Source organism: Dendrobates tinctorius, unplaced genomic scaffold (genome assembly GCF_039654945.1).
Source record: "Dendrobates tinctorius isolate UK_male_01 unplaced genomic scaffold, ASM3965494v1 ptg000145l, whole genome shotgun sequence".
In the NCBI taxonomy this organism is placed as follows: Eukaryota; Metazoa; Chordata; class Amphibia; order Anura; family Dendrobatidae; genus Dendrobates; species Dendrobates tinctorius.
In genome coordinates this window covers 12039350-12066600 of record NW_027361812.1, presented here as the reverse complement: position 1 = coordinate 12066600, position 27251 = coordinate 12039350, and the positions used below count along the sequence as shown (strand labels likewise).

General features: G+C 47.0%; 1 protein-coding gene across 1 annotated transcript in view; it reads right to left on the bottom strand.

The window, feature by feature from the left end:
• The window catches only part of ESPL1 (extra spindle pole bodies like 1, separase), a 112803-nt gene that overhangs the window by 5615 nt on the left and 79937 nt on the right, over positions 1–27251 (bottom strand). The window contains exons 18-28 of the mRNA XM_073546193.1: positions 23445–24424; positions 22951–23320; positions 19232–19399; positions 18899–19112; positions 16376–16551; positions 16168–16295; positions 13900–14022; positions 12389–12544; positions 8928–9098; positions 1474–1578; positions 1094–1209 (exon numbers count right to left, since the gene is read on the bottom strand). Of these exons, the coding sequence (XP_073402294.1) occupies positions 1094–1209; positions 1474–1578; positions 8928–9098; positions 12389–12544; positions 13900–14022; positions 16168–16295; positions 16376–16551; positions 18899–19112; positions 19232–19399; positions 22951–23320; positions 23445–24424 (2707 nt within the window). The remainder of the gene's footprint in view (positions 1–1093; positions 1210–1473; positions 1579–8927; positions 9099–12388; positions 12545–13899; positions 14023–16167; positions 16296–16375; positions 16552–18898; positions 19113–19231; positions 19400–22950; positions 23321–23444; positions 24425–27251) is intronic.

The window sequence follows — 27251 nt, the reverse complement described above, 5'->3', positions numbered from 1 at the left end:
GTTTCTTTTTATACACACCCACTAATTAAACCGACCATTTACTGAGCACAGGTGAGGATGTAAACTAGGATTGGGTGCATTATATGACCAGGCGACAAAACTTTTTTGTCTTGCCAAAATCTGACCACTCTGTGTCCATTAAATGATCAATATTTCTGCATTGATGGCAATTTTCTTAACCTAAACCACATTTCGGAGGGTTTCAGCTTTCAAAAGAATAATTTATACAACCAATGGATGAATTTAATGTCTGGTTATAAGCTTTTATTTACATAACATGGATAAGCGACATAACTTCTGTCAGGGAGTGTAGGTGTTAACTAAAAGAACTTTTTCACAGACAAAAACGGTGTTGGCTCCCACACAATTTTCTGCACCAGAGAGGGAAAGCCAGTGACTGAGGGCAGATCTTAAAAGCCTAGAGAGGGACCATGGTTATTGCCCCCCCCTCAAAAAAAAAAAAAAAAAATCAATCTGCCCCCAGCCACCACAGAAGAGGCGCATCTGTAAGATGTACCTATTCCGGCACTTAGCCTCTCTTCCCACTGCCCTGTAGTGGTGGCATGTGGGGTAATAAGGGGTTAATGTCACCTTTGTATTGTAAGGTGACATTAAGCTTGGTTAGTAATGGAGAGGTGTAAATAAGACACCTATCCATTATTAATCCTGAATTTAATAATCTGACCTTTCCCAGCGCCTGTGCACCGCAGTATTTTACTCTGCCCTCAACAGGGCAGATAAGTACGCCTGAGCAGAAGCGCGGTGTTGCAAGAAGATGGGAGACACCAGACCCAGACCTGCGACACCCATCAGACTGGACCCCAGAAGCATCCCAGAGTTATAACCTCAAAGTGACAGTGGTTCGACTTGTAAAAATTGGTCTTGTCATGAAGGTGAAAACAGGCTCAGGGGTGAAGGACTAAGGGGTTAAAGCCTAAACAGATTTAGTGGAATGGATGTTTGTAACAAGCTGAAGAAATGGTAAATGAATCCGGCAGACTTCTCTCTACAATGTGCAGGTTTTATATAGACATTTGTGGTAAATTAGTGAATGTGGTAGAACAGTCAAAAAAAAAAAAATAATAATACTTACTTCTTGAACCAATCCCTGAAGCAATCCTCTGTGCCAGGTAGGTTGGAGTGAGGATTGAGGACATAGAAGGTTTTCTTAGGATCAACCCCACGAACCAGGGTGCTCTGAGGCTGGTGCTGCAGGAAGAACACAGACTGTTAAACAGAAGCAAAGGCGCCGGACCAAAACCCACCGCCCTCATCAGAAGACAACGATGCCAACTTCTATTTTATAGGAGCCACAAATATGTTCTAGCAATAAAATGAAGCGTGTCTAAAGGCAGGCCGAGGACGTGGTGTTCTCAAAGCGCTGCCAACGTGTGCGACATCAGGGGGCTCCGCCAACTTTTCAATTTTTAAAATCCTAATCAATCTAAACAAGAAAAAACAGCAGCAATGTACCTTTTTTAGCAAACCATAGTTCAGGAGAAAATGAAGGGATGGGAGGCGAGTCACTGATCTGCTCAACAGGCAAGGCATGCTTTCCCAAGGCAACTTCTGAAGGTGCTGTCAGAGGATTATACAAAGAGGGGAAGCTAAGAGACTATGTACCATTTAGTTTCAAAGCAGGAATTGACTTTATGCCTAATTATTTTACATAAGATTTACAATAATATCAGTACCAGGTTTTTTTATGTTACAAAATAGTAGTGTTGCATACACAGATTGACCCATAACTCATGTGGTGGTCACTGGAGGGACCCTAGCTCAGGGCAGATTATTCCTACTGAGTTGCTTGCTTGAACAGTTTGCAATAAGCTCTCACTAGTAGTGGCTGTAGGTAAGCAGGGGATTAGTTATTAAAGGGGTCCTCCGGACTTCGTGATAGCAGACTTGTGATTACTCACATCACGCACAGCGAGCATTCTCCAGTGCCGGCAACAGGAGCATGTGACCACAAAAATATGATTTGCATACTTCTGGGCACATTCCGACTAGACTGTCTGGCCTTCCTCAATACACATGCATTGAGTGAGGCCACGGCCATCTAGTCAGCATGTGACCGCACGCATGTATGCAAATGGCACAGTTGCAGTCACGCACGTTGCTCTCAGCACCGGAGAATCCTCACACAACAGTGTGCCATGTGGGGATTCGCAAGTCTGCAGTCAAATAGAGCAACTGCAGACTTGTGCTCCAAGGCCGGACAACCACTTTAAAAGGGAGATGCCCAGTGAAAAAAAGTTGTGTTCACTCACTGATGGTTGGAATCCAAGTATTCTAGAAAAGGGAATATCATCCTAGCTACAAAATAGAGCAGCGGGTTGGATTAACGACCCCAGGTCCATTCATTCTCTGTGGGGCTTCCGGAAAAAGCAGAACAAAGCTGGGCATTGGTGCTACATTCTGAAAGCTTGTTCACACGTCATTTTTCATTAGTGTGAAACTTACAAAGAAAAACTTTAATTGAAAGATTGTCACCTGTTTGGTGTTTTGGAGACTCTCCTGGTTTTTGGCATATAAATGCTGATAAAATACTCTTCAAAAATACTGATGTGTGAATAAAGCTCCATGTGTGAATAAAGCTCCCTCATTCTTCTGAGTGGTGTGGGTGCCAGCGATCAATAAGTTGTCACCTATTTTACGTGCAGGTGAAAAACTGTCTGTACAGGGTATTTATGGCTTTTTATTTGATCCGATACACAACTTTGAAGATAGCCAGGGGGTAGGGGAGCGGTGGCTGCTTCTAGACATACTCTGGCTGGGTCCATGTCTGTGATATCAATTCACTTATTCTGTTCAATAATGGAAACAAAACTGAAACACATGCTGGGGACTGATGTGACACATGCCGGGGACTGATGCGTCATGTGACAGACATCAAAGGGGTAAGAACCACCCAGATTTCAGTCAATTTTCTTAATTTTACTACAAAAAAAAAAATAAAATAAAAAAAAAAAAGGGATTTTTGTGTACTCACCATAAAATACTTTTCTCCGAGCCATTCACTGGGGGACACAGACAGTGGATGTTATGCTGCTTGCCACTAGGAGGACCCTAAGTAAACCAGAAAAAAAAACTAGCTCCTCCCCTGCAGTATACACCCTCTCGCTAGATGAGATTTCTCCAGTTCAGTGAAAAAAGCAGTAGGAGCTTAAACAGTCAACAATAACCATAACTAATGTCAAAACCTAAGAATGCTACAATGAGCCAGTAGGCTAAACAGGGTGGGTGCTGTGTCCCCCAATGAATAGCTCGGAGAAAAGGATTTTACGGTGAGTACACAAAAATCCTTATTTCTCCTATGGCTCACTGGGGGACTCAGACAGTGGGACGCCCTAAAGCAGTCCCTGGGTGGGGAGCATACATCTGCTAAACCCCATGTACCACTGAGTCAACACGGAGGTACTGCCGAATGCAGGATGCGTCTGCCGAGAGCTGCATCCACAGAGGCCCGAGAATGAATTTGGTAATGTTTTGTAAAAGTATGCAGACTGGACCGAGTTGCAGCCTTGCAGACCTGTTCTGCCGAGGCCTGGTGCCGAATGGCCCAAGAGGCACCCACTGACCGGGTAGAGTGCGCCTTAATCCCCACTGGGACAGGTGCGTTCCTGACACGGTAGGATTCCTGAATCGCTGAGCGAATCCACCTGGCTAGCGTTGCTTTTGAAGCGGCTAGACCGTTCCTATGCCCCTCTGGAAGTATGAACAGGGCATCTGACTTGCGGAAGGGAGCCATCAGCGAGATGTACCGTCTCAGCGCCCTAACCACATCAAGGGTGTGAAGGGCCTTCTCAATGCGATGGACTGGCGCCGGACAAAAGGAAGGCAAGACAATTTCTTCGTTGAGATGGAAAGAGGAGACGACCTTGGGCAGGAAGGACGGGGACATCCTGAGAACTACCTTGTCCTGATGAAAATTCAGGAACGGAGAATGGCAGGACAGGGCTGCCAATTCCAAAACTCGCCTGATTGACGTAATTGCCACTAGAAAGACCACCTTCCAGGAGAGGACGGTCAGTGACACGTACTGCAGCGGTTCGAAAGGAGCTTCCTGTAAGGCCCCGAGAACACCAGGTTAAGGTCCCATGAATCCAATGGCCTTTCTTTAAGGAGGCGCCAGATGGGAAACTCCCTGAATGAGCGTCTTGACCTGAAGTTTGGTGGCAATTTTGCGTTGGAAAAGCACTGACAAGGCCGAAACTTGGCCCTTGAGCGAGCTAAGCGCGAGGCCTGATTTTAATCCGGATTGAAGGAATTCCAATATGGCCAGAATGGAAAACACCAGGAGGTGATCGACCATGATCCTTGCACCCCAAAAAGAAGGTTTTCCAGGTGCGGTGATAGATGAGCATGGAAACAGGCTTCCTAGCACTACTCATGGTGGAAATCACATCGTGAGAGAACCCAGCCTGTGCTAAAATCCAGGATTCAACGGCCACACCGTCAAAGACAGGGCCCCGGAGTTCTGGTGGTAAATCGGGCCCTGTGAGTAGATTCATGCGATCTGGAAGTCGCCAGGGGACGTCGGCGACTGGTTGTATTAGTTCTGCATACCATGCTCGGCCAATCTGGCGCGACTAGGATCACTGGTACTCCCTCCGCTCTGATCTTCTTGATGACCCTCGGAAGCAAGGGAAGAGGGGGAAAGAAAGATATATGGGAACCGGAACCGGTGCCATGGCAGAACTAGGGCGTGTGCTCCAATGGCACATGGATCGCACGATCGGGCAATGAACCGAGGCACCTTGTTGTTTAGTCTTGAGGCCATAAGGTCCACATCCGTAGTCCCCCCAATGATGTCAAATCTGCTGAAAGACTTCCGGATGAAGAGACCACTCTCCCGAGGCAATGCCTTGGCGACTGAGGAAATCTGCCGCCCAATTTTCTACGCCCGGGATGTGGATTGCTGAGATGGGCGAATGGTTGGTCTCGGCCGAATAGAGGATGTGACTCAATTCGTGCATGGCCATCCTGCTCCGGGTATCTCCCTGGCGGTTGATATACGCTACAGCCTTGGCGCTTTCGGATTGGATCCTGATGGGGTGACTTGCAAGGAGATGGTGGAAACTCCGTAGAGCTAATCTGATCACTCGTATCTCCAAAATGTTGATGGGGAAACGTGACTCTCGGGTCGTCTAACGACCCTGTGCTGTGTGGTGATGAGAGACCGCACTCCAGTCGAGGAGACTTGCGTCGGTGGTTGTTACTACCAACCATCTTACTGGGAGAAAAGACCTCCCTTGATTCAGGGAGTACCTCAGTGTCCACCACCTGAGGGCTTGCCAGAGCCGCAGGGAGAGAAGGATCCGACGGTCCAGGGAGAACAGGTTCTTGTCCCAAGCTAACAGCAACGCATGCTGTAAGGGACGGAGATGGAACTGCGCAAATAGAACTGTTTCCATCGCAGCCACCATCTTTCCGAGAACTCTCATGCTGAAACGAATGGAGTGAGAAACTGGTCGGGAAAGAGTCCGCGCTGCCTGTTGTAAGGCTTGGGTCTTTTCTGGAGGGAGAATGACCAACCCGCGGGAAGTGTCCAAGATAATTCCTAAAAGGAAATCTGCCGAGCCGGTTTCGGGAAAGACTTTCCGAAGTTTATCTTCCACCCTAGGCACGATAGTGTATTTACTGTTATATCCACAGATTCCTTGCAGGCTGGAAGGGACGGACCCTTGATGAGCAGGTCATCCAGATACAGTAACACTACTACTCCCCGAGAGTGGAGAACGGTCATGACAGCCGCCATGACCTTGGTAAAGACCCTGGGGGCGGTGGAGAGTCCGATGGGCAATTCAACGAACGTGTAAGTGTTCCTCGTAAATTGCAAAACGCAGGAACTGCTGGTGGGACGGGAAGATCAGAATGTGAAGGTAAGAGTCCTTGATGTCGATGGATGCTAGGAACTCTTTCCATGGAAGCGACAACTGATCGGAGAAATTCCATTTGGAATCGCCGTACCCGGACAAACTGATTTAACAGTTTGAGATCCAGAATGGTTCCCATCGTCCCGTTCTTCTTTGGAACCACAAAGGTTTGAATAAAATCCTCTGAACCTTTTGTGATGAGGAACTGGAATATGACGACTCCGTCCCTTAGCAGAGCCTGAACAGCCCAAAGGAAGGCTCTTGTCTCTTTCTTGGAGGGGAGAGGAAGGGAAAAACCGAGTTGGAGGCGGAGAGGAAAACTCTTGTATTCGGAGGACACCAGCTCCCTGACCCACTTGTCGTGGACAACCGCAAGCCTGGTGTGGCTGAAGGAAAGTAGGCGACCGCCTACTTTGTTGGTGTCCGCCGGATTCCGCAACAAGTCATTGGGTAGATCTATGAGATCTGGCTCCCCTAGATCCAGAAGCCCTAGCTCTGGGTTTCCAGGAATGGTTAGGTCTGTATGAGACCTGGGAGCCTCTGTCTCCACGCGGGGACCGACCTGATCCGGAAGAGAATGTAGAGGAGGACCAACCGGAATTGTTGCGAAAAGATCAAAAATGCGTCCGCTGTTGGTTGCGAAACGACTGAACAGCCTTTTGTTGAGGAAGGAATTTACTTTTTTCCCCCCGGTAGTATCAGAAATGAGCTGGTCCAGTTTCTCTCCAAAAAGACGACCCGTTTGAAAGTGGAGAGAAGTCAACGATCTTTTTAGATGTGGCATCTGCCCGCCAGAGCGGAGCCATAGGGCTCTTCTAATGGAGATCGCATTAGCGTCAATTTGAGCAGCGCAATTGGCGGCATCAAAAGAAGCGTCCACTACTAAGTCCGCTGCGTGACTCTGCCGCCTGGCGACAGTGGATGCCTCCGGAGGAAGACTGGTGCCCTGGAAGGAAGTAATCAAGACTTCTGCCCAAGCAGCCATTGCCTTAGTGACCCAAATTGCCGCGAAAGATGGAAAAAGCGCTGCTCCTGAAGCTTCAAAAACTGAACGGGCAAGGTAGTCAATTTGACGATTGGAGGGGTTTCTGATTGAGGAACCCTCAGAAACGGATAGGAGCGTTTTATAAGCAAGACGCGATACAGGAGGGTCCACCGGAGGGGACTGTAACAAATCCTTCATTATGTCTGGATCAAAAGGGTATTTCGCCTGACTTTGCCCTGTGAACCGTATATGTGGATGATCTCTATGATTCTGGACAATTTCCTTCAAGTACGGATGGCTGGTAAATAACCTGCGCACATGCTTGGTTTTCTTATATGAGATAGGGTGTGCTGGAGCGGGAATATTTTCCTCATCCAACTTCAGAATCCTGTTGACTGATTCTATAAGAGAATCAAGCGACTCTTGATCAGTTGGGGGATTCTGAGGAGCTGACGTGTCAGATTCGAATTCAGTCGTGCTCGCTGTGAACCTCAGGAGAGGGAGAGCGAGAGACAGGGTTTGCAGATGCTGAGGCGCGAACGTGACTAGCGGACGTGTCATGGGTCCGCTTTCTAGAGACCTGACCATCCTTTGAACGAGTATGGCCCCTGCTGGTGGACGGTTCCCGGCCAATGCCAGAGCCCTCCTGACGCTTTCTGACTTAAAGAGTCCTCCCGGAGGGAGGATATAGCCTGGGTCAGAGACTCCGACCGTGACAGGGACGCAGCACACTCCGAGGTACTAAAAGCAGGAGGCCCGTCAGCAGCGGCGGTGAAAGGTGTTTGGGCGCAGGCCGGGTCGCAGTCCGTGCATAACGGATTAGTCTGTGCACTGGGTAAGGCAGACTTGCAAGTGGTACACATGGTAAAAAAAAAAAAAAAAAAGAAAAAAAGTGTGCTTCTTAGCAGCCAGTTTAGCCTCCTTAGATTGAGACATAGCGCTCCTGAAAGGGTTAACGGCAGAGTGTCTGCAGCTGCAGGGAATGTGCCAGGAAAGGGTTAAGCTTTAATCTGAGGGCAGATGCAGCTTACCCACGGTCCTGTGCTGTGTCCCCCGGGAGGAAAGCGGTGGCCCTGTGGTGTGACCCGTGATCCTGCACGCCTCACAGCTCGTGTTCAGAGCAGACTGAGGTAAAAGACATGGTCCCCGACATTAGAATTGCGCGTCTCGTAAGTAATAAGGCGCCAAGAGGAGGGGGTCGGCGACGTTAGCGCGGGCGGCGCTATTCAAATTGCAGCCTAGTAGGCCGGAAAAGCCGGGGACTAAATTTTTGGCCTACCCGAGCGGGGAGGTTGGGGCAGGATCCAACCCCATAATTCCACTCCAATGCTTGGCAGGCCGCGCTGTCCGGGGCCATCCATGCAGGTCTTATCCTCCTGGCTGATGAAGCAGAGCTGGAGGAGTTATTAAAGGGGTATGCTCAATCGATCCTCCCTATAGCAGGGGGGATGGAGAGCTATGGGGCCGATTCAGGGCATTCGGAAGCGCTGTTCCAGTTTTCTTCATTGCACTCCATGCACTAGCCCTCGTATCCTTGGATTACCAGGACCGTAAGGATCATCGCCAGAGGAATCAGCCCTAAACGTCAAAGGAAAGTGTACGGGGAGGTATACTCCACGTGCTTGCCTGTTGTTGGTTCGGGGGAGAGCGGGCTGTAGAAAGGAACAGTCGCCCCCTTCACTCCGTTAATTAAAAAACAATTTACAGAAAAATGTAAAAATAAAATAAAACCAGTGGGGTCTGCAACCAGACCCAAGTGCCTCCTATGGACACCAAGCAAGAACTGGAGAAATCTCATCCAGCGAGAGGGTGTATACTGCAGGGGAGTTCACTTTTTTTCTGGTCTACTTAGTGTCCTCCTAGTGTCAAGCAGCATAACACCCACTGTCTGTGTCCCCCAATGAGGTGTAGGAGAAAAAAACATGACATGCTGCACCATGCAAAACATATCTAACCGATGTGAACCTAACCTTCTATAGCCTCACAGTGAAAGGGAGCCAGTTCTAAAAATTGCTCAACTGAAGAAAGAACGTATGTCATCTGCAGAAAATGTCGCAGCTCACCTTATCCAGTATGAGCACAAGATGGCCAACAGGAGGTTGAGTTTTCAGCTTCAGCCTGTCCACAGCTTTCTGAAGAAGCTCCTCTGCACGTTCAGTGTCTGAGGTACAAAATCCTTGGACAAAAGAACGGATGTGCTCTGGGGTTAAGTTTTGGCCTCCTCCTAAAATGACCTGTAATGAGAAAGCATCAGCTGTACATCAACAGTGTGTACGTTGTAGGGGTCAGTAAGGCTTAATCACTGTGTAAAGGAACAGATATACAATACTCTAATACACCTGGTGCTATGGTTTGCCGTCATTGATCACTTGTGTACATTCAGAGGTCGCACACTTGTACAGATACTCCAGCTATCAGCAAAGGAGGGGATACTACTATATTCAGGCTAGGCAATCATCAGTGACCTGCTCTGCCCGGGCTTGGACAGTTACTATTGATGTATTTAACTAGGAGAGCATTGTTATACGCAGGATCCAACAGCACGAACGCCTCGGCAGAGCGAAGGAAGAGACACGTAGGGGGTTTGCCGCCTCAGTGTAATAAAGACTATTCTAATTCAGACTATTCCTATACTCCGAAGGCAAATACGTCAAATTAACGAAGACAGACAAAACATTCAGAAGTTGTAGAACTTTTCGCCTACACTAAGATATAGATAGATATATTAGTAGAGTTGATTAAAAATAAAATCAAAGAAACTTGGTCCAGCAGCCACATTGATAGTCTGTGGCCAATGGACCAGAGCCCTGTGAACCTTTTACTTACATGTGGGCATCGCTGGCACCTCTTCTAATTAGTAGGCTTGGCGAGACAGCATGCACGAGTCACAACACCGGGACTATTAATCGGAAGCAGCACTGGGGGGGGGGGGGGGGGGGGAAATATGCACATGGGTAGGAAGAGGCTCGCAGGGCTTTAGGGTACCGTTACATTTAGCGATGCACCAGTGATCCCGACAACTATATGGATCGCTGGTGCATCGCTAAGTGGTCGCTAGTGAGCTGCCACACAGGCAGATCTCACCAGCGATATCGCTGGGGTCGGTGGTCGCTACTTACCTGCCAGATGCGGCGATCCTGACGTCCTCCCGCCCGGCTCCACGCGTCGCTCGCCGGCGCCACAGGAAGCGCCCGACAAGAAATGATCCAGGACCTTGTCGCGCGACCAGCTATAATCAGCGGGGGAGCCGGTCGGAGGTAAGTATCACATGTAGCGATATCGCTAGCAATATCGCTGCTACGTCACAAAATCGGTGACTTTACAGCGATATTGCTAGCGATATCGCAGTGTGTAACGGGGGCCTTAGTCCAACAGCCACAGATTACCAATGTGTCCACAAGGCGGGGGGGGCTGCAAATCTTTTTATTCTTATAATTTGATAACCATAAACCCATTAAAGGGAAAAAAAAAAAAAAAAAAGAAAAAAAAAGCGACTCTTAGGCTGTGTGCCCACGATGCGATTTTTAAGCGTTTTTTGCCATGATTATCAGCGCGAAAACGTTTAAAAATCGTGTACAGAACGCCCCCATGCATTCCTATGGCATTCCGCACATGCTGTGCTAATGCTGCGCTTTTTTCCACGGCGGAATCGCATCGCGGGGGAAAAAAAAAAAAAAAAGTCGCAGCATGATCATTCTTTTGTGTGGAATCGCAAAGAATTGCCGCGATTCCGCACCCATAGGAATGCATGAGAATCGCTTACTTCCCGCATGTGGCTATGCCCACCATGTGCGAAGTTAAGCGTCTCATGTGCGGTTGGTACCCACGGTGTGGAGGAGAGGAGACTGTCCTCCAGGCCCTGGATACCATACCCCTGTAAAAAAAAAAAAATGAATAAAATCGGGGTATATTTACCTTCCGATGTCCTGCGCTGCCATCCCGGGCCTCAGCGTTCCCAGTAATGCCTTGCGGCAAGGTTCTGTGATGACGTAGTCTCGCGAGATCGCTATAGCAACGCGAGACTACGTCATCACAGGTCTCGCAAGGCATTACTGGGAATGCTGAGGCCCGGGATGGCAGCGTGGGACGTCGGAAAGTAAATATACCCCAATTTTTTTTTTTAAATTATTTTTTACATTCTTTCTTTTACTATTGAGGCCGCATAGGCAGCCTCAATAGTAAAAACCTGCTCACACTTGTCAAACACTATGTTTGACGAGTGTGACCAACCTGTCAATCACTTTCCAAGCGATGCTTCAAATCGCTTGGAAAGTGCTTGAATATCACACGCAAAAATCGCGGCAAAATTCGCGAACACAATCGTGAAAAAAAACAGCTCAATTTCTGGGAAGGAGTACGGTTTTCAGTGTCCAGAATAAAACGCTACGTGCACACAGCCTTAAAACAATCTTGCACTCTGATCCAACATACTAAATAGATACTCTTGTTGAATTAGGTAGGGAGGGGAGGGCGGCAAGCAAAGATATATGAACAAAGCATCCACCGGCTTTCCGACACTGCTATGTTACATCCTATCCAGACATTTGTGAAATGTTTAATGCATTGCACTGTTACCCAAACAAAATTAAAAAGGGAATAATGGGACCATACCCTAAAATTTAGTTTGGTGCAGCTGTTAATCCATTAAGATTTTACAGAGGAATTCCCAAGATGGTAAGTACCATATTTTTTGCTTTATAAGACGCACCCCAAATTTTGAGGAGAAAAATAAGAAACATTTTTTAATAAAATGATTGTGCTTTTTATAATCCATGCATCTTATTGGTTACCAGGGGTGGTGGCTGTGGTGAAGCGGGGTCCCAGAGTCGCTGCCGGAGGAGGCAGGTGTGGGGTGATGCCGCAGGAAGGGATGAGGGGGTGCTCTGATGTGCAGCGCGCTGCCAGGGGGTCTTATGCTGCTGCCGGGGGGGCGGAGTCCATCACACAGAGGGAACCGAGAAAGTGCCCCGGGGCTCTGGCCCGTCACAAAATGTCGGCAGAGACCCAGCCGGAGACACCGCTGGGCACCCGGAAACACCCCTGCAGTGCGGCCTACACCCAGTAAGGCATGACCGCCTTATAGGACGCACCCACATCCCCCCCCCCCCCCCCCCAAGTTTAGGGGAAAAAAAGGGCATCTTACGAAGCAAAAAACACGGTAATCTCATTTTAGAATAGGGAATAACTTACTGATGACTGGGGGTCTCTGACTGCCAAAATCCTAAATGATCCTGAATCCCAGGCTCTGAAACCCACCTCTGCAGTATTGACTATAGTGACTGTGCACATGCTTGACCACTGCTTTAGTCATCATTTATGGGAGGGATGAAGAAAGCCAAGCAGCCATTTCTCACAGTTCCATAAGCAATAAAGGGAGCAGAGATCAAAAGTGTGCACCCCACACCACTAAAGATGGGGCTCTGCAGAGACAGGTTCCCTGGTTCCGGAGCCTCAATAGTCAGATCCCCAACAATGAATAATGGACAACTAAGTTTTGAGGAATAACCTTTTAACGAATAGTTACCTTCAGAAGTGCAGCGTCTGGTCTCCTCCAGCCACAAAGGGTGAAGGCCTTGGAGAGTCCTTTAGCCTCATCCTCTAATGCTGCCATAGAGCATGGTGGAGACAGCAGACTCTTCCAACATCCGAGCACATGATCATCAAGTGACTGTATTAAAGCCTACATGGAAAAACAGCGTGAATGTATGAACATGACCCCCAGTACAGCAGGGGGGGGGGGAGAAATCTCAACAGGGATGACATACACCAAAACACTAATACTACTAATAAAGCGCGTCTACCTGCAATCATAGGGTGCTACAATGGGGGCAATTAAAACTAGAGAACTGAAACTTGCACCTTTCCATCCCACCTGAAGTAACTATTGCATCAGATGGATCACGTAATGCGTGTCCTCAGGGGGTGCGGAACGCGCGTTGGTGAAAGTGGGGAGGACGCAAGGTCAGCTTGGTACAATTATACAGATGCCCCCTGCCCACATGGGCCTCTGGAGGCACGGGGAGTGAGGATGTGGCACCACACTTGCTCACAACCCTGACCGGCCACTTTCAATAGCCCCAGTGGTATCAGCCCGGTCGGACTGCCACCAGTTCCCCATTGGATATAAGCCCGGTCGGTTAACAGTATTATATCGGGGCAGAAACCAGCCCCTGTAGCATGGAAACGGACATGTGGATCGAGGTAAAAGAGCAGCCCCAAGGTTAGATTATATATTTAATCAACTTAAGGGCACACTAGACAATACATTATGTAGACGCTTGTTATACAATCGTCAGATATGCAAATACAATGGTGGTAGGACAAAAAGATATGAGCAGATGGATCATGTTTATATCTAGGTTGATGTTCGACCGTGTGTGCTGGGTTGCAGGGGGCATGGGCTGCCAGCCAGCTCCTAGGTCCTTCACAGCAAGTTACTCAACATGACCCCACTTTCGAAGTGGGCCGCATGCATAACATAGAGAGAGACCGACCACATGGTCTTACACTAACCTTTATTTCCTTTGGGTTACTCCTCTCTGGGCTGAACCTAAATCCCCACCCCTTGATTGTAGCAGGTATAAACTCCATAACCTAAGAGGAGTCCTAACTCATTAATGGATGGTCCTAGGGATGCGGGTTTAGCACCATTGGATCCGGCCGGGTCCCTGCTACGCGCCAAGCCTAAACACATCTTTGCTATCTGGTTACTTCTAGCCATTCTACTTATGTCCCCTCCCTAGGGTGTTAGAATGGATGACTCCAGAGATCTCGAAAATGTACACGATGTATGGCCTTTTGGGCTAGGTTTTCTCCTACAGCTGCACACTTAAGGGGGCTTTATAATCCTATGCCCGATATGATATAATTGATTGGACGTGAAATTAAATCTCCCATATTCTTCACAACCACGCTCTGTCAAGTTGATGGTTCCATCAATCAAGAATATACAAAGGGTTCCTCATACTCGCCATTTTTCAGAAGATAGTTTACACAACTTTAAAAAATAAATAAATCCACAGCTGAAGTGTGTACCTTCATGCGGCTGTCCAGAGCTGTGCGTCCTTCCCACCATTCCTTTTTGTCAGTCAGATAGTTGACAGTTTTCTGCACTTTCTGAATTTCATCAAACTCTAGTAGTGCAGAGCTCAGAGGAACCTATTGGAAAAACAGTAGCGGTATAATATTTATATGTGAAAGTAGGTAAAAGGCAATTTTCTCATATCAAAAGCCTAAAACATAGCCCTATTACGCTCAATGGACAAGACGGACCATGTGGTTCCAGATGTGACAACTTTTTAGGCCTAAGCTCCATGGCCATAGCCTTATTTGCTGACTCGCACCATGTTGTAGAGAGCTATTTGGGATTAATATCCACAGCACCAGTTTTCAGGGGTATTCCCATATCGCATATTTATGGCATACGCATGGGGATATGCCATAGGTATATGGTAAATCTGGGTTACGGCAATTTATCTGACAATTGGGCCTCTTCCCAAGCTGTTGTCAGAGGTCCCATATACAGTATGTCAGAAAAGTACACCCCTCAAAAATGGTCACTCATCTCTTTTCATGAGACAACACTGAAGCTCTGACACTTTGATACAGTGTAAAGTAGTCAGTAGCTTGAATAACAGTGTAAATTTGATGTGCCCTCTAAATGACACAGCCATACATTTCTAAAATGCTGGCAACAAAAGAGAGTACACCCCTAAGTGAAAATGGCAAAATTGTGCCCAAGTGTGTAAATATTTTGTGTGGCCACCATTATTTTCAAGCACTGCCTTAGCTCTCTTGGCATAGAGTTCACTAGAGCTTCCCTGGTTGCCACTGGAATCTTCTTCCACTCCTCAATGACGACATCACGGAGCTGGTGATGTTTAGAGACCTTGCGCTCCTCCACCTTCTTTTTGAGGATGCTTCATAGATGCTGAACAGGGTTTAGGTGTGGAGATATGTTTGGACAATTCAGTACCTTCACCCTCCATTTCTTTAGCAAGGCAGTGGTAGTCTTGGAGGTCTGTTTGGGGTTGTTACGTTGGAATACTGCCCTGCAGTCCTGTTTCTGAAGGGGGGGGGGATTATGCTCTGCTTCAGAAATGTCACAGTACATGATGGCATTCATGGTTCACTCAATGAACTGTAGCTCCCCAGAGCCAGCAGCACTCATGTAGCACCAAACAGTGACACTGCCACCACCATGCTTGACTGTAGGCCAGACACTTGTCTTTGCACTCCTCACCTAGTTGACACACGCGTGACACCATTTGATCCACATTAGTTTATCTTGGCCTCATTGGACCAAAGGACATGGTTCCAGTAATCCATGTCCTCAGTCTGCTTGTCTTCAGCAAACTGTGAACTTTCTTGTGCATCATCTTAGGAAGATGCTTCCTTCTGGGACAACAGCAATGCAGACCAATTTGATGCAGTGTGCAATGTATGGTCTGAGCACCGACAGGCTGATCCCCTCCCCAACCCCTGTAACCTCTGCAGGACTCAAATGTCTATTCTGAAAAGAACCTCTGAATATGGCGCTGAGCGCATGCACGCAACCCCTGTGGTCGACCATGACGAGCCCTGTTTGAGTGGAACCTGTCTTGACCACCGTGTTGGCAGCTCAGTTTCAGGGTGTTGGAAATTCTCATTTCCTGTGTCATCTTTATGTAGAGCAACAAGTCTTTTTTTCAGATCTTCAGAGAGTTCTTTGCAGTGAGGAGCCATGTTGAACTTCCAGTGACTAGTAGGAGAGCAATAACACCAAATTTTACACACCTGCTCCCCAGTCACACCTGAGACCTTGTAACACTAATGAGTCACATGACACCTTAGGGGTGTACTCCCTTTTGTTGACAGTGGTATAAACATTAATGGCTGTGTGGCAAGTTATATAGCGGGCACGCCAAATTTACACTGTTATTACAAGCTGTACATTGACTACTTTAAATTTGATCAAAGGTTCACCTTTCATTAGATAAAGAACGTGAGGGGTGTACTCATTGTTGTGTTATACTGTACGTGTGTGGCTCTTGCCATTCATTTGTATGGGACTTCCAGCCACCTGTCCACTGACCATGAGCAGCTGACCTCATAAGTTAGATGACAGGAACCTGCATCCACCAGCGATATTGGATATGGCAAAAATGTACGAGGTAGGAGTACCCCTTTAAGTTTAACTGAGACATGGGCACATCTAACAGTAGAATGTCAGTCCCCCTGATAAACCCATGCGTGTCCTAATCCCTGGTATTTAGTCTTCCATTTCGGGCATAATCATGTACTATTCAGAGACGTGATTGTTACCTTCAGATGTGATGTAGGTATTTGTACAGTAACGGGAGCATTTCCCTGTTCGAGCCTACACAGTAGCAGGGTATCTCCGGAATCCCTGGTCTGAGAGTCCGCTAATGTCAGTATGCACACTGCGGTGTCTGCAAGATAACAGGTCCGGGTTAGCCCTTGTACCACAACGGTGAGAAGACAAGTCAGGCTCCGGAATAATCAGACATACTTGCTGGGATCTGTGCGATCTGCTCCTTGAGTGAATGTGCTTGTATGGACTGTTTTGGGAACTGGAAGAGAGCCTCAAGTTGAGAGAGATACTGAACCCTGGGGTCCTTGTGATCATCTAGAGACAGGCACTGTAACTTGTCAGTCACATCGCCCAAACCCTCCTTCTTTAATTTCCTAAGATATATAAACATAAGAGGATAAAAACCATAAAACATTAAAATTCCAAATATAGTATCATGGCTGCTTTATTTTGGCAAGGGTGACACTGCGGTCTATGGGCAGTGAGTATTGTGGCTTGTTTCCTTTCTCCCATGAGGCATGGACAAGAGTGACACTCGAAAAAACAAGCAGATTTGCTTTTGAGATCTAACTGAACTGTAAAAGAGATCATTTAATCTGATAAACTGTTAGATGGGGATTACTGCTGCTGCATCCTCTCAAGCCTGTACTTTTATCCTGCAGGTCTGCATATGTTAAGAACAGACTAGTCCTGCCGCGGATCTTTTGAAGATCTCCCTAAGCGTGATTGACAGCCTACAGGATGGTCCCCACCATAACAGGGATTCTACGTAACCCCTCAATCATCCCCAAGGAGGTGTGGCTAGAGTTTCTGATGCAGGACTAGTACTGCAAAAGGGATGCCCCAAAAGGCTAGTCCTGCCTCATTAGCATATGCAAAGTTGCGGTATAACAGCACATTATAGTAGAATTTGCAATCCACATCACACTTTTTTTTAAGAATTTCACCCCCCCCCCGTACTATTTATATGTGCATGTAGTACTTACAAAGTCAAGACCAGCAACACCTTTACCTGGTCAATCCATTCTTCCATTACTGAGAAATCAGTTTGAATTGGTATGCAAATGAAGCTGAAGAGCTGTTTGTAGCTATGAAGCCCCTGTCACTCCAGCTCTATTCACCACCGCCTACTACTGTATATACTCGTGTATAAGCAGAGATTTTCAGCCCTTTTTTTCTCCGGGTCCTCCTCCATTCAGGTCAGAGGGCGGGATGGAACAGGAAGCGGTAAATATCGCCAGTCCCGGGGGCTTAGGACACCGGCACCTGGGGGGTATTTATGGAGCAGCATTAACCCTTGTGCAGCAGCATAAGGGGGTATTTATGGAGCAGCATTAACCCTTGTGCAACAGCATATGGGGGTATTTATGGAGCATTATCCCTTGTGCAGCAGCATATGGGGGTATTTATGGAGCATCTTCTTGGGCCAGCATTAACCCTTGTGCAGCAGCATATGGGGGGGGGGGGGGTTATCTATGGAGCGTCTTCTTAGACCATTAACCCTAGGCTTATACGCGAGTCAATACGCTTTCCCAGTTTTTTTGTGGCAGAATTAGGGGGTGGGGCTTATAAACTAGTATATACGGCACTTTACAAAAGACTCCTTTGCCTAAAGCCACAAAGCATAGAGTCTGCTAGTCTAGCATAAGGTAGAGGAACTGGGTGGGGAACAGAGCTGGAGTGACAGAGGCTTCTGATCTACAAAAGTTTTTCAACCTCATTTGCATATCAAGTAAAATGCTGATTAAGTAATGCAGAAACGGACTGGCCATATAAAGATATTGCTGGACTTCTCTTAGAAAGAACTACATGCACATATAAATTCTGTAGCTTGGTGGGCAAAATCCTGCTGACAGATTCTCTTTAAAGAAATGAGTGCATACAGGAGCAGTAACAGTTGGAGACACAGAGGACCTGACAAGTTCCCTTTAAAGGCCATCTGCCCTACTGATATTTTGTAAAGCAAACCCATTATTAAATTGCCATAAAGTTTCCGAAGCATCCTTCTGTCATCTGTGTTGTGCAGTTTGTGTTATTGCTCCGTGAAATATATGAGGGAGCTGACAGCGGAGCATTACCCCTTTGGCTATACGGTCAGTGTGGGAACATGACCCTAACACACTGAATGTATAGACAGCATAAATGGTAACATCCAGTTCATAGTTTATTCATACGCATTAAATTAGGAGGTATAACAGAGAAACGGCACAATTTAGAGTTCTAAGGAAAGTGGTGGAAAAAAATATGAGAAAATCAACTATTTAGGGCAATAGCCATGTTATGAGGGCAGATGGGAAAACCTCATGCCAGAAAGAGATTGCATAATGCTAGGATATACCATCACCTCTACTGATTACTGTCAGCCTCACTGCAGGAGCCTGCGATGGCAGGATTGAAGCTTGGCGGCCCTAGTTTAGCACAGCAGGACCCCGCAATGGCAGGAGTGATGCTGCACTGGTTTAGCACAGAAGAGAGCGCCACTGTCAGGGATGGGGAAGACTGGTAGTCTGGTCAGAAAGCGATTGCACATCCTTTACATAGGTCATCTTTCTGGAGTTTTTTTTTTTTTTTTTGGAAAGATAACCAAAACATGGCCCCATAATAACTAGTATTTGATAGTACAAAGATTAGTTCTGCTCTGAGGAAGGGTTATTAACAAATGTTCCCATTTTCACAGCAAAAGCTATCCAAAGTTACACACAATTTACCAACGCTTGTTACCTTAGCTTCCGATGAATGTCACTAAGTAACTGATGACGTAACGTGACAGAAACAGATTCACTAACTAACAGGGCAGTCATGTACGGGTCTTCTCCTCCAGAGCAAAAGGCGAGAAGTCGGCATAATCTGGAGTATAAGGCACAAGGAGGAAAATGGGCTACAGCCTCCAAAGCTTCCCAAAGAAGAGACGAGACAGATCTCAGATCAGAGATACCTGAAAAGAACAAGCCATTAACAAAAGGAAAACTGGGACTATTCCACGGGTAAGATTAAGGACACTTGTACCAATGCCAAATTCTCTACTAGTTCCCATTTCAGGTGATTGTTACTTACTGAATGTATCTGGTAGTGAAGATGAAAGTCCGGAGAAGTTGAACACATTTGCAGTTGTTTCCCGCTGTCGTGTTCCTGACGTCCAGCTCTGGAGATCCCGTCCAATGTCTTTTCTAAGAATTTCACACTCTGCCGCCTTCTTTTTTGTGGATTTTTGCCCCTTGTGACCTAATTTATGGGATATTTAATCATACAAAAAAAAAATCTTAGATATTAAATATTACAAGATTAGGTACCGTATATACTCGTGCATAAGCCTAGATTTTCACCCCTTTTTTTGGGCTGAAAGTCCCCCTCCCTCGGCTTATACACGAGTCATAAAACCTGGGGGGGGGGGCGGCGGGGGAGTCACAGATCATACTTGCCCCCCCGGCGTGGTTTCTGCAGCCCTGCTTCTCCACGGTCTCCCTTCCTGCCTTCAGCGGTCAAGTGGTACCGCTCATTAAACTCATGAATATGCGTGTAATGAGCAGTATCACATGACTGGTGAAGGCAGGAAGGGAGAGTCAACTATGGAGAAACGGGGCTGCAGAGAGAGCGCCAGAAGGGGGTAAGTAGGGCGATATTCACCTGTCCCCCGGTCCATCGCTGCTCACCGCTCTCTGCTGCGTCCTGTCTGACGTTTAGCCAGCAGAGGGCGCGGTGACATGGCTTATACGCGACTAAGTTTTCCCAGTTTTTTTGTGGCAAAACTGGGGGGGGAGTGTCTGCTTAGACACGAGTATATACAGTAATCCGAAGACAAGCGGCTCTCCTAATCCAGTGTTTTATTGAACGCAGCCATCTTTCTAGCTGAATAAAGAGTGCCAGGTCCTATCCCTACTATGGGAGATGCAGCGGACAGCACAGAAAGTGAATATGGTCCAGTGAAGGGAACCTCCGGATCTTTACCTGCACGGTGTACAACATATTGGCCATTTCTGCAGATTTGGGGAAAGGAGTAAAAACATCACAAACAGTTGTTGGTCACGTGCGTACAGTGAGGGTGAAGGAAATCACAGCTCACAAATGGGGACTAAGGGGAGATCCATTTGGCTGGTCCACATTAACCCTTAGTATCAGACCTTATTCACACGTTCAGTATTTTAACTCCTCTGCCGTTGCACTGGATAAGTGGAGGTATAACCCAGAGACTGGATCACAACCATTCCTATAAGGCCACATTCACACGTTCAAGTACTGACTTACAAATACTGGAGTTAAAAAAAAAATAAATTAGATTTTTGTGTACTCACTGTAAAATCCTTTTCTCTGAGCCAATCATAGGGGGACAGACAGTGGGTGGGGACGCTTTCGAGCCTGACCATCCCTTAAGCGAGTACAGCCCCTGCTGGTGGACATTTCCCAGTCATTGCCAGAGCCCTGCTCGGGCGGTAAAGACGCTGACTTAAAGAGGCTTCCCGGAGGGAGTCTATGGCCTGGGTCAGTGACTCCACCGACCTTGATGCAGCCCACTCAGGGGGACTAAACGCAGGCAGCCCCTCAGCAGCGGCAGCGAAGGGCACTGGAGCGCAGTCCGGGGAGCAGTCAGTGCATAACGGATTAGTCTGGGCACTGGGCAAGGCAGTCTTGCAAGTGGTACACGGTAAAAAACGCAGTGTGCTTCTTAGCAGCCTGTTTAGCCTCCTTAGATTGAGACATAGCGCTCCTGAAAGGGTTAAAGGCAGATTCTAGGCTGTAGCTGCAGGGAATGTGCCGGGAAGGGGTTAAGCTTTGTTCTGAGGGCAGATGCAGCTTACCCCGGTCCTGTGCTGTGTCCCCAGGAGGAATAGCGGTGGCCCTGTGGCGTCACCCAGTATCGGGCAGAGTGCGCGCCTCACAGCCTATTTCCAGAGCAGGCTGAGGTAAATTTCATGGCCCCCCGAGACTAGGATTGCGTCTCTCGTAAGAGACGAGAGGCGCCGAGGGGGGGGGGGGGGGGGGGCGGCAGCGCTAGCGTGGGCGGCGCTATTTAGATTGCGGCCTAGTAGGCCGGAAAAGCCGGGGACTAGACTTTTAGCCTACCCTACGTAGAAAGGAACTGTCGCCTTCACTCTATTAAAAAAATATAAAATCTACAGAAAATTCAAAAATAAAAAAAAAAAAAAAACGGTGGGGTCTGAAACCAGACCCAAGTGCCTCCTATAGACACTAAGCAAGACCTGGAGAAATCTCATCCAGCGAGAGGGTGTATACTGCAGGGGAGGAGCTAACTTTCTGGTTTACTTAGTGTCCTCCTAGCGGCAAGCAGCATAACACCCACTGTCTGTGTCCCCCAATGAGGCATAGGAGAAAAACTGACCAAATACTGAAGTGTGAACGAGGTATTATAGGAATGGTTGTGATCCAGTCTCTGGGTTATACCTGCAATTATCCAGTGCAGCAACAGATTCTCCAGACAGGTGGGAACCATCACACTGCAAACAATGGGATCAGCTCCTTAATCAGTTTAGCCGGCATTTTTGTTAAATGCCAGGTGGAAACCTCTATGCATTCCCAGTTATATGTACATCCAGCCTTACGCTGCTTTGATAGAGAGATATATATATATATATAGATATATATATATATATATATATATATATATATATATATATATATATATATATATATATATATATATATATATATATATATATATATATATCTAACAGACCAATATTCACAATAGTGCATGGTTAAAGGGGTTGTCCGGTCCAAAATGATACATCTGCAGACAATGTGTGACTGCAGACTTATGAATTCCGCCAAACACAGTATTGCAAGGATTTGCTGGTTTCTGAACCGGGAACTGAAGTTATGTTTGCGTTATACATACTCCAGACCAGAATATGACTAGTGGGCGCAGCCTCGCTTTATATACTTGCATTGAGCAAGGCTGTGCGCCATCAAGTGATGCAGCCGTGGCTTTGCTTCATACAAGTGTATGGAACGAGGCCGCAGCCTCTAGTCAGGTTCCTGTCGGGAGTATGCATGACGCATACATCATCGTTCCCAGCTCAGAAACCAGCGAATCCCCTTAGCCCACAGTGCGGGTGCTGGGGGAGTTTATAAGTCTGCAGAGTTTTAACACTATTCGGGACATCCTATTCCAAAATCAATCGATTTCCCCCTTATTAAATCATAGCAACTATACACCCCTCTGGTGTGGGAGTTATTTCTGTGGTATTGGCTCTTCCAGGGTTTGTGTGACATTAGGTAATGGGATCCATACAGCCAAATAGTCATTCCACTCTCCTCTTCTGTGGAAGTGACAGACATCTGGAGGTCGTCAGACCTTCGGCTGCTTTCAATTCCTCTGAACGTCTGATTTGTCCAAAGGATGGGAGAGTGAAGTGACCGCCGATCATGACGCGATATCTGCAACAAATCAGATATTTGGAGGAAGTGATAGCAGCTGCAGCTCCGAATCCCACCAGAGGTCAACTAAGTCAGAAGTAGAGCAGAGTGAAGACAGCACCAATTGGCTGCATGGTTTATGCGACATGTTACGCGATTCCCTGGGAAAGCCGGTGCCAACACTGCTAGCACGGCATCTATGCGAGAGTTGAGTATCTGTTATTTTATAAGGGGGAACTCAGTGATTGAGAATGGATTGTCTGAGCAGTGGACAACTCCCTTAACTTCTCTATATTTGCCCAATTACCAAAAATTAATGTTCAGAACAGGGTATTTTCATGTCATAACTTGCAATGCAGAACATCAGACTAAATCAGAATTTTCAGGTACCAACTCTTTACCTTTTGATGGTTTGGGGTCCTCAGTATCAGACGCCCGTAGATCATCAATACTAAGATCTAACAACTCAGGTTCTTCCTCTATGGATCGTAATACTTCCAGAGAAGCAGCATCTAATTTTCCTTGTGGACGCTGCCGTTGCATGCCAGGAGAGCTGCCCTCTTTTGGAGCCTTTTTTGTGCTTCCTCTTCCTTTTCTGGCCCGACTTTTTGTGGTCATGTCATCCTCATCAGACTCTGAAACAGCCTGTGCTACAGAGCTCCTGGTTCTTCCTCGGGTACCAGGCTTTGCGTGATTCATTGGCTTATTATTCCAAGTTGGATCATTGTCAGTGTCATCTGGCATTTCCAAATCACTGTCACTGAAATCAACCTGAAAAACGTGCAAAAGTTTAGAGAAGCCTCCAACAGTAATCCTTGTTACCCAGAGACATGAATAGTATTGTTACACAGTGTGTATTGGGTGAATAGGACCCAGTGTGACGATTAGGCCTTACCTTGATCACTGCTCTAGTCTTCCGTCTTCTTGGAGCTCTCGGCTCCAATTCCGGCTGGGCAGACTCTTCATTATAGATGGTAACAGAACTCTTTTTGGAGATGGTCGAAATCACAGGCTTGGTTTGGGAGTTCAGACGGTCCTTTCGCATCGGAGTCTGAGCCTTGCTAAGCGCAGAAGGAAGAGTGGAATCAGATTCCTCCTGAGAAAATATATCATTAAAATCTGCTGAAATCAGGCGAGATCCCTTCCGTTTACTGGTAGAGGATATAGAAGAGGTGACGTTGCTCTTGAGACTGGCAGCTTTTTTTGCCTCTTGCTGAGGTTTCCAGCCCCATACCTTGATGAAGAGATCTGCAATGATTCCACCATGTTTGGTTGCCAGCTTGTAAATAGAGTCCAAAGCTTTCATTAGTAGAAGACTCGCCATCCAGTGCTTGGGAAAAGTAGCTGGACGAGAAGAGACAAAGCATAGACCGTCTTCTAGCATCCTCTCGGGAATATCAGGAGGGGACACTAGATCCTGATACACCCGAGCGGTGAGCGTATCAGCAATTCCCAACTCTGTATACTTTGTACATAGGAGCCCATTCAAAATTTTAGAAAATCGGAGTGTTATGGACTGACAACGCTTTAGAGCCGATCGTAACAAGGCTCGGTTCTGGGGGTCATTTTCTGCATGAGCAACCTGCCACCTTGTGCAAAGCAGTGAGAGGACAAGGTCTGAGCACAAGGCACACGTGCACTCTAGTGTATGTGACACAAACTGAGGAAGGCTCTTCAGAGATGAAGGTGCATTGGTAGGAGATTCTGGAGGTTTCGCCAAGTCTCTGGTTTCCACAAATTTAAACTGAACACCCTTCAGAAAGTCATCTGTTGGAGGGCTCGGTGTGATCTCAGGAGCCTTCCCTTTTTTATTTGACCGCTTCCCTTTGGAAAGTTTTATTTTTACTTCTCTTTGTTGAGACTTTGTAGAGAAATCTATCAAAAAGAAAGTTTATATTTTACTTTTGAAATTTAACTGAAGATTAAATCTAACAATTGTCCCCCCCCTCCAAAAAATCAACAACCCCGTTGGATTATTGGTTGTAATGGACTTTGCTACCAGACAGCAGAGTTGTGCACAGGAACCTACAGTGTCAGATCATACTGATTACAATGATAACTGGTGATGAAATCCATCTTGTGGTGGTTGTTTGAGCTGTATTTGTAGTTTTCAGATAATGATATGCTCGTGCTCCCTGTGGGGGGGGGGGGGGGGGGTCTTCATGTGGCGCTCTGCTTAGATATACGTCTGTACAGAGCTATGACAGGTCCCTCACTTACCTGCCCCTACTTTGCATACTATTATACACTACCTTTTTGGAAAAAAAAACAAAACAGGATTTTTGGTTGCTTACTGTAAAATCTGTTTCTTGGAGCCTTCATGGGGGGGGGGGGGGGGGGCACAGGAACCATGGGTGCATGCTGCTGCCACTAGGAGGCTCACACTAGGCACATTAAAAAAAAAAAAAAAAAAAAAAAAATAACTCCTCCCCTCTTGCTGGCTGGGAATTTCCCAGTTCGGTGAAAAAGCAGTAGGTGCATTAAACGAATGACAATCATAACTCTGTCAAAGCCTAAAAATGCTACAGTGAGCCAATAGGCCAAACAGGGTAGGTGCTGGGTCCCCCAATGATTGGCTCGTAGAAAAGGATTTTACGGTGAGTACACAATAATCCCTATTTCTCCTATGCCTCATTGGGGGACACAGACAGTGGGATGTCCTAAAGCAGTCCCTGGGTGGGGGGCATACAACTGCTAATACCCCATGCACCACTGACTCAACACTGTGGTACTGCAGATTGCAGGATGCCTCTGCCAAAAGCTGCATTCGCAGAGGCCTGAGAATGAATTAGGCAATGTTTGTAAAAGGTATGTAGGCTGGACTAAAGTCGCCGCGCTGAAGACCTGTTCTGACGACGCTTGGTGCCGAATGGCCCAAGAGGCGCCGCCCACTGAGTGAAAAGAATGCGCCTTAATCCCTGCTGGGACAGGAGTGTCCCAGACACGGTAGGATTCCTGAATAGCCAAGCAAATCCACCTGGATAGCGTAGTTTTTGAAGCGGCTAGACTCTTCCTATGCGCCTAATAAATAATAAATTTTAGCGACGACATATTCCGCAGCACTTTACATTTCAGAGGGGACTTGTACAGACATTACAGCATAACAATAATCACATAGATCATAACAGATACCAAGAGGAATGAGGGCCCTGCTCGCAAGCTTACAATCTATGAGGAAAAAGGTAGATACAAAAGGTGGGTGGTAACAATTGCCCTGATTGTATAGACCAGCCATAATGTTAAGTGTGTAACAGTACAGACACAGAGGACTGATAGATGCAAAAAGCAAGTGGGAACCTGGTTATGGTAAAACTTTTGGCTGTGCCACACAGGGATAGTTAGGTTAATATGTGGATGGGTAGCCAGTGTAATGACTGGCACAAGGCAGAGGCATCGGTGTAACGATTGGTGAAAAATATGATCCTAGCTGCAGCATTCAAGACAGATTGGAGGGGGGGGGGGGGGGGGGGGAGAGAGTTTGGTAAGAGGGAGACCGATAAGAAGAGAGTTACAGTAGTCCAGACGAGAATAAGAGAAACAGTAAGAGTTTTTGCCGAGTCAAAGGTAAGAAAAGGTCGAATTCTAGAAATGTTTTTGCGATGCAGATAACAAGAGCAAGCCAGTGATCGGATGTGGGGGACAAAGGAAAGCTCGGAGTCAAGTGCGACCCCAAGACAGCGGGCAAGTTGCTAGGAAGTAATAGTGGAACCACACACAAATGGCAGTGTCGGGTATAGGTACATTAGTAGAGCGAGGAAACACAAGGAGTTCAGTCTTTGACAGGTTCAGTGTCAGATATAGTGAGGACATGATGTTAGACAGCGTTTAGACAATCACTGGTGTATTCTAAAAAGGCAGGTGTGATGTCAGGAGAAGCAGCATATAATTGGGTGTCGTCAGCATAGAGATGTAACTGGAAACCAAATCTACTGATCGTTTGACCAATAGGGGCAGTGTACAAAGAAGAGGAGGGGGCCTAGAACCGATCCTTGAGGAACCCCAACAGTAAGGGGAAGATGAGAGAAGGAGGAGCCAGCAAAAGATACAGTAAAGGAGCGGTCAGAGAGATAGGAGGAAAACCAGGAGAGAACAGTGTCCTTGATGCCAATGGAGCGGAGCATAGTGAGGAGGAGTTGATGATCCACCGTGTCGAATGCTGCAGAGAGATCCAAGAGAATTAGCATGGAATAGGGACCGTTAGATTTAGCTGTTAGTAGATTAGAGACTTTAGTGAGGGCAGTGTCAGTAGAGTGTAGAGAGCGGAAACCGGATTGGAGAGGGTCGAGAAGAGAGTTATCAGAGAGAGATAGCGGATCAGGCAGGAGAGGACCAGGCATTCCAGGAGTTTAAAGATGAAGGAAAGATTAGAGACCGGTCTATATTTAGCGGCACAGTTTTGGTCGCGGGATGGTTTTTTAAGTAGTGGATGTATGATGGCATGCTTAAATGAGGAGGGAAAGATACCAGAAGAGAGAGGGGTTAAATATTTTAGTTAGGTGAGTGGTGACAGCAGGGGAAAGGGACTGGAGATGTGACGGAAATGGGTCACTGGTGCAAGTGGTTGGGCAAGTGGTTGGGCGAGAAGATGCAAGGAGCCTGCTTACGACTTCTGAGACTGGTTCAAAATCAGAGAGTGAGCTAGATGCAGTGGGGGAGGGAAGACAGTGCATGGTAGGAGGTGATTGGGAGATAATTTCCTGTT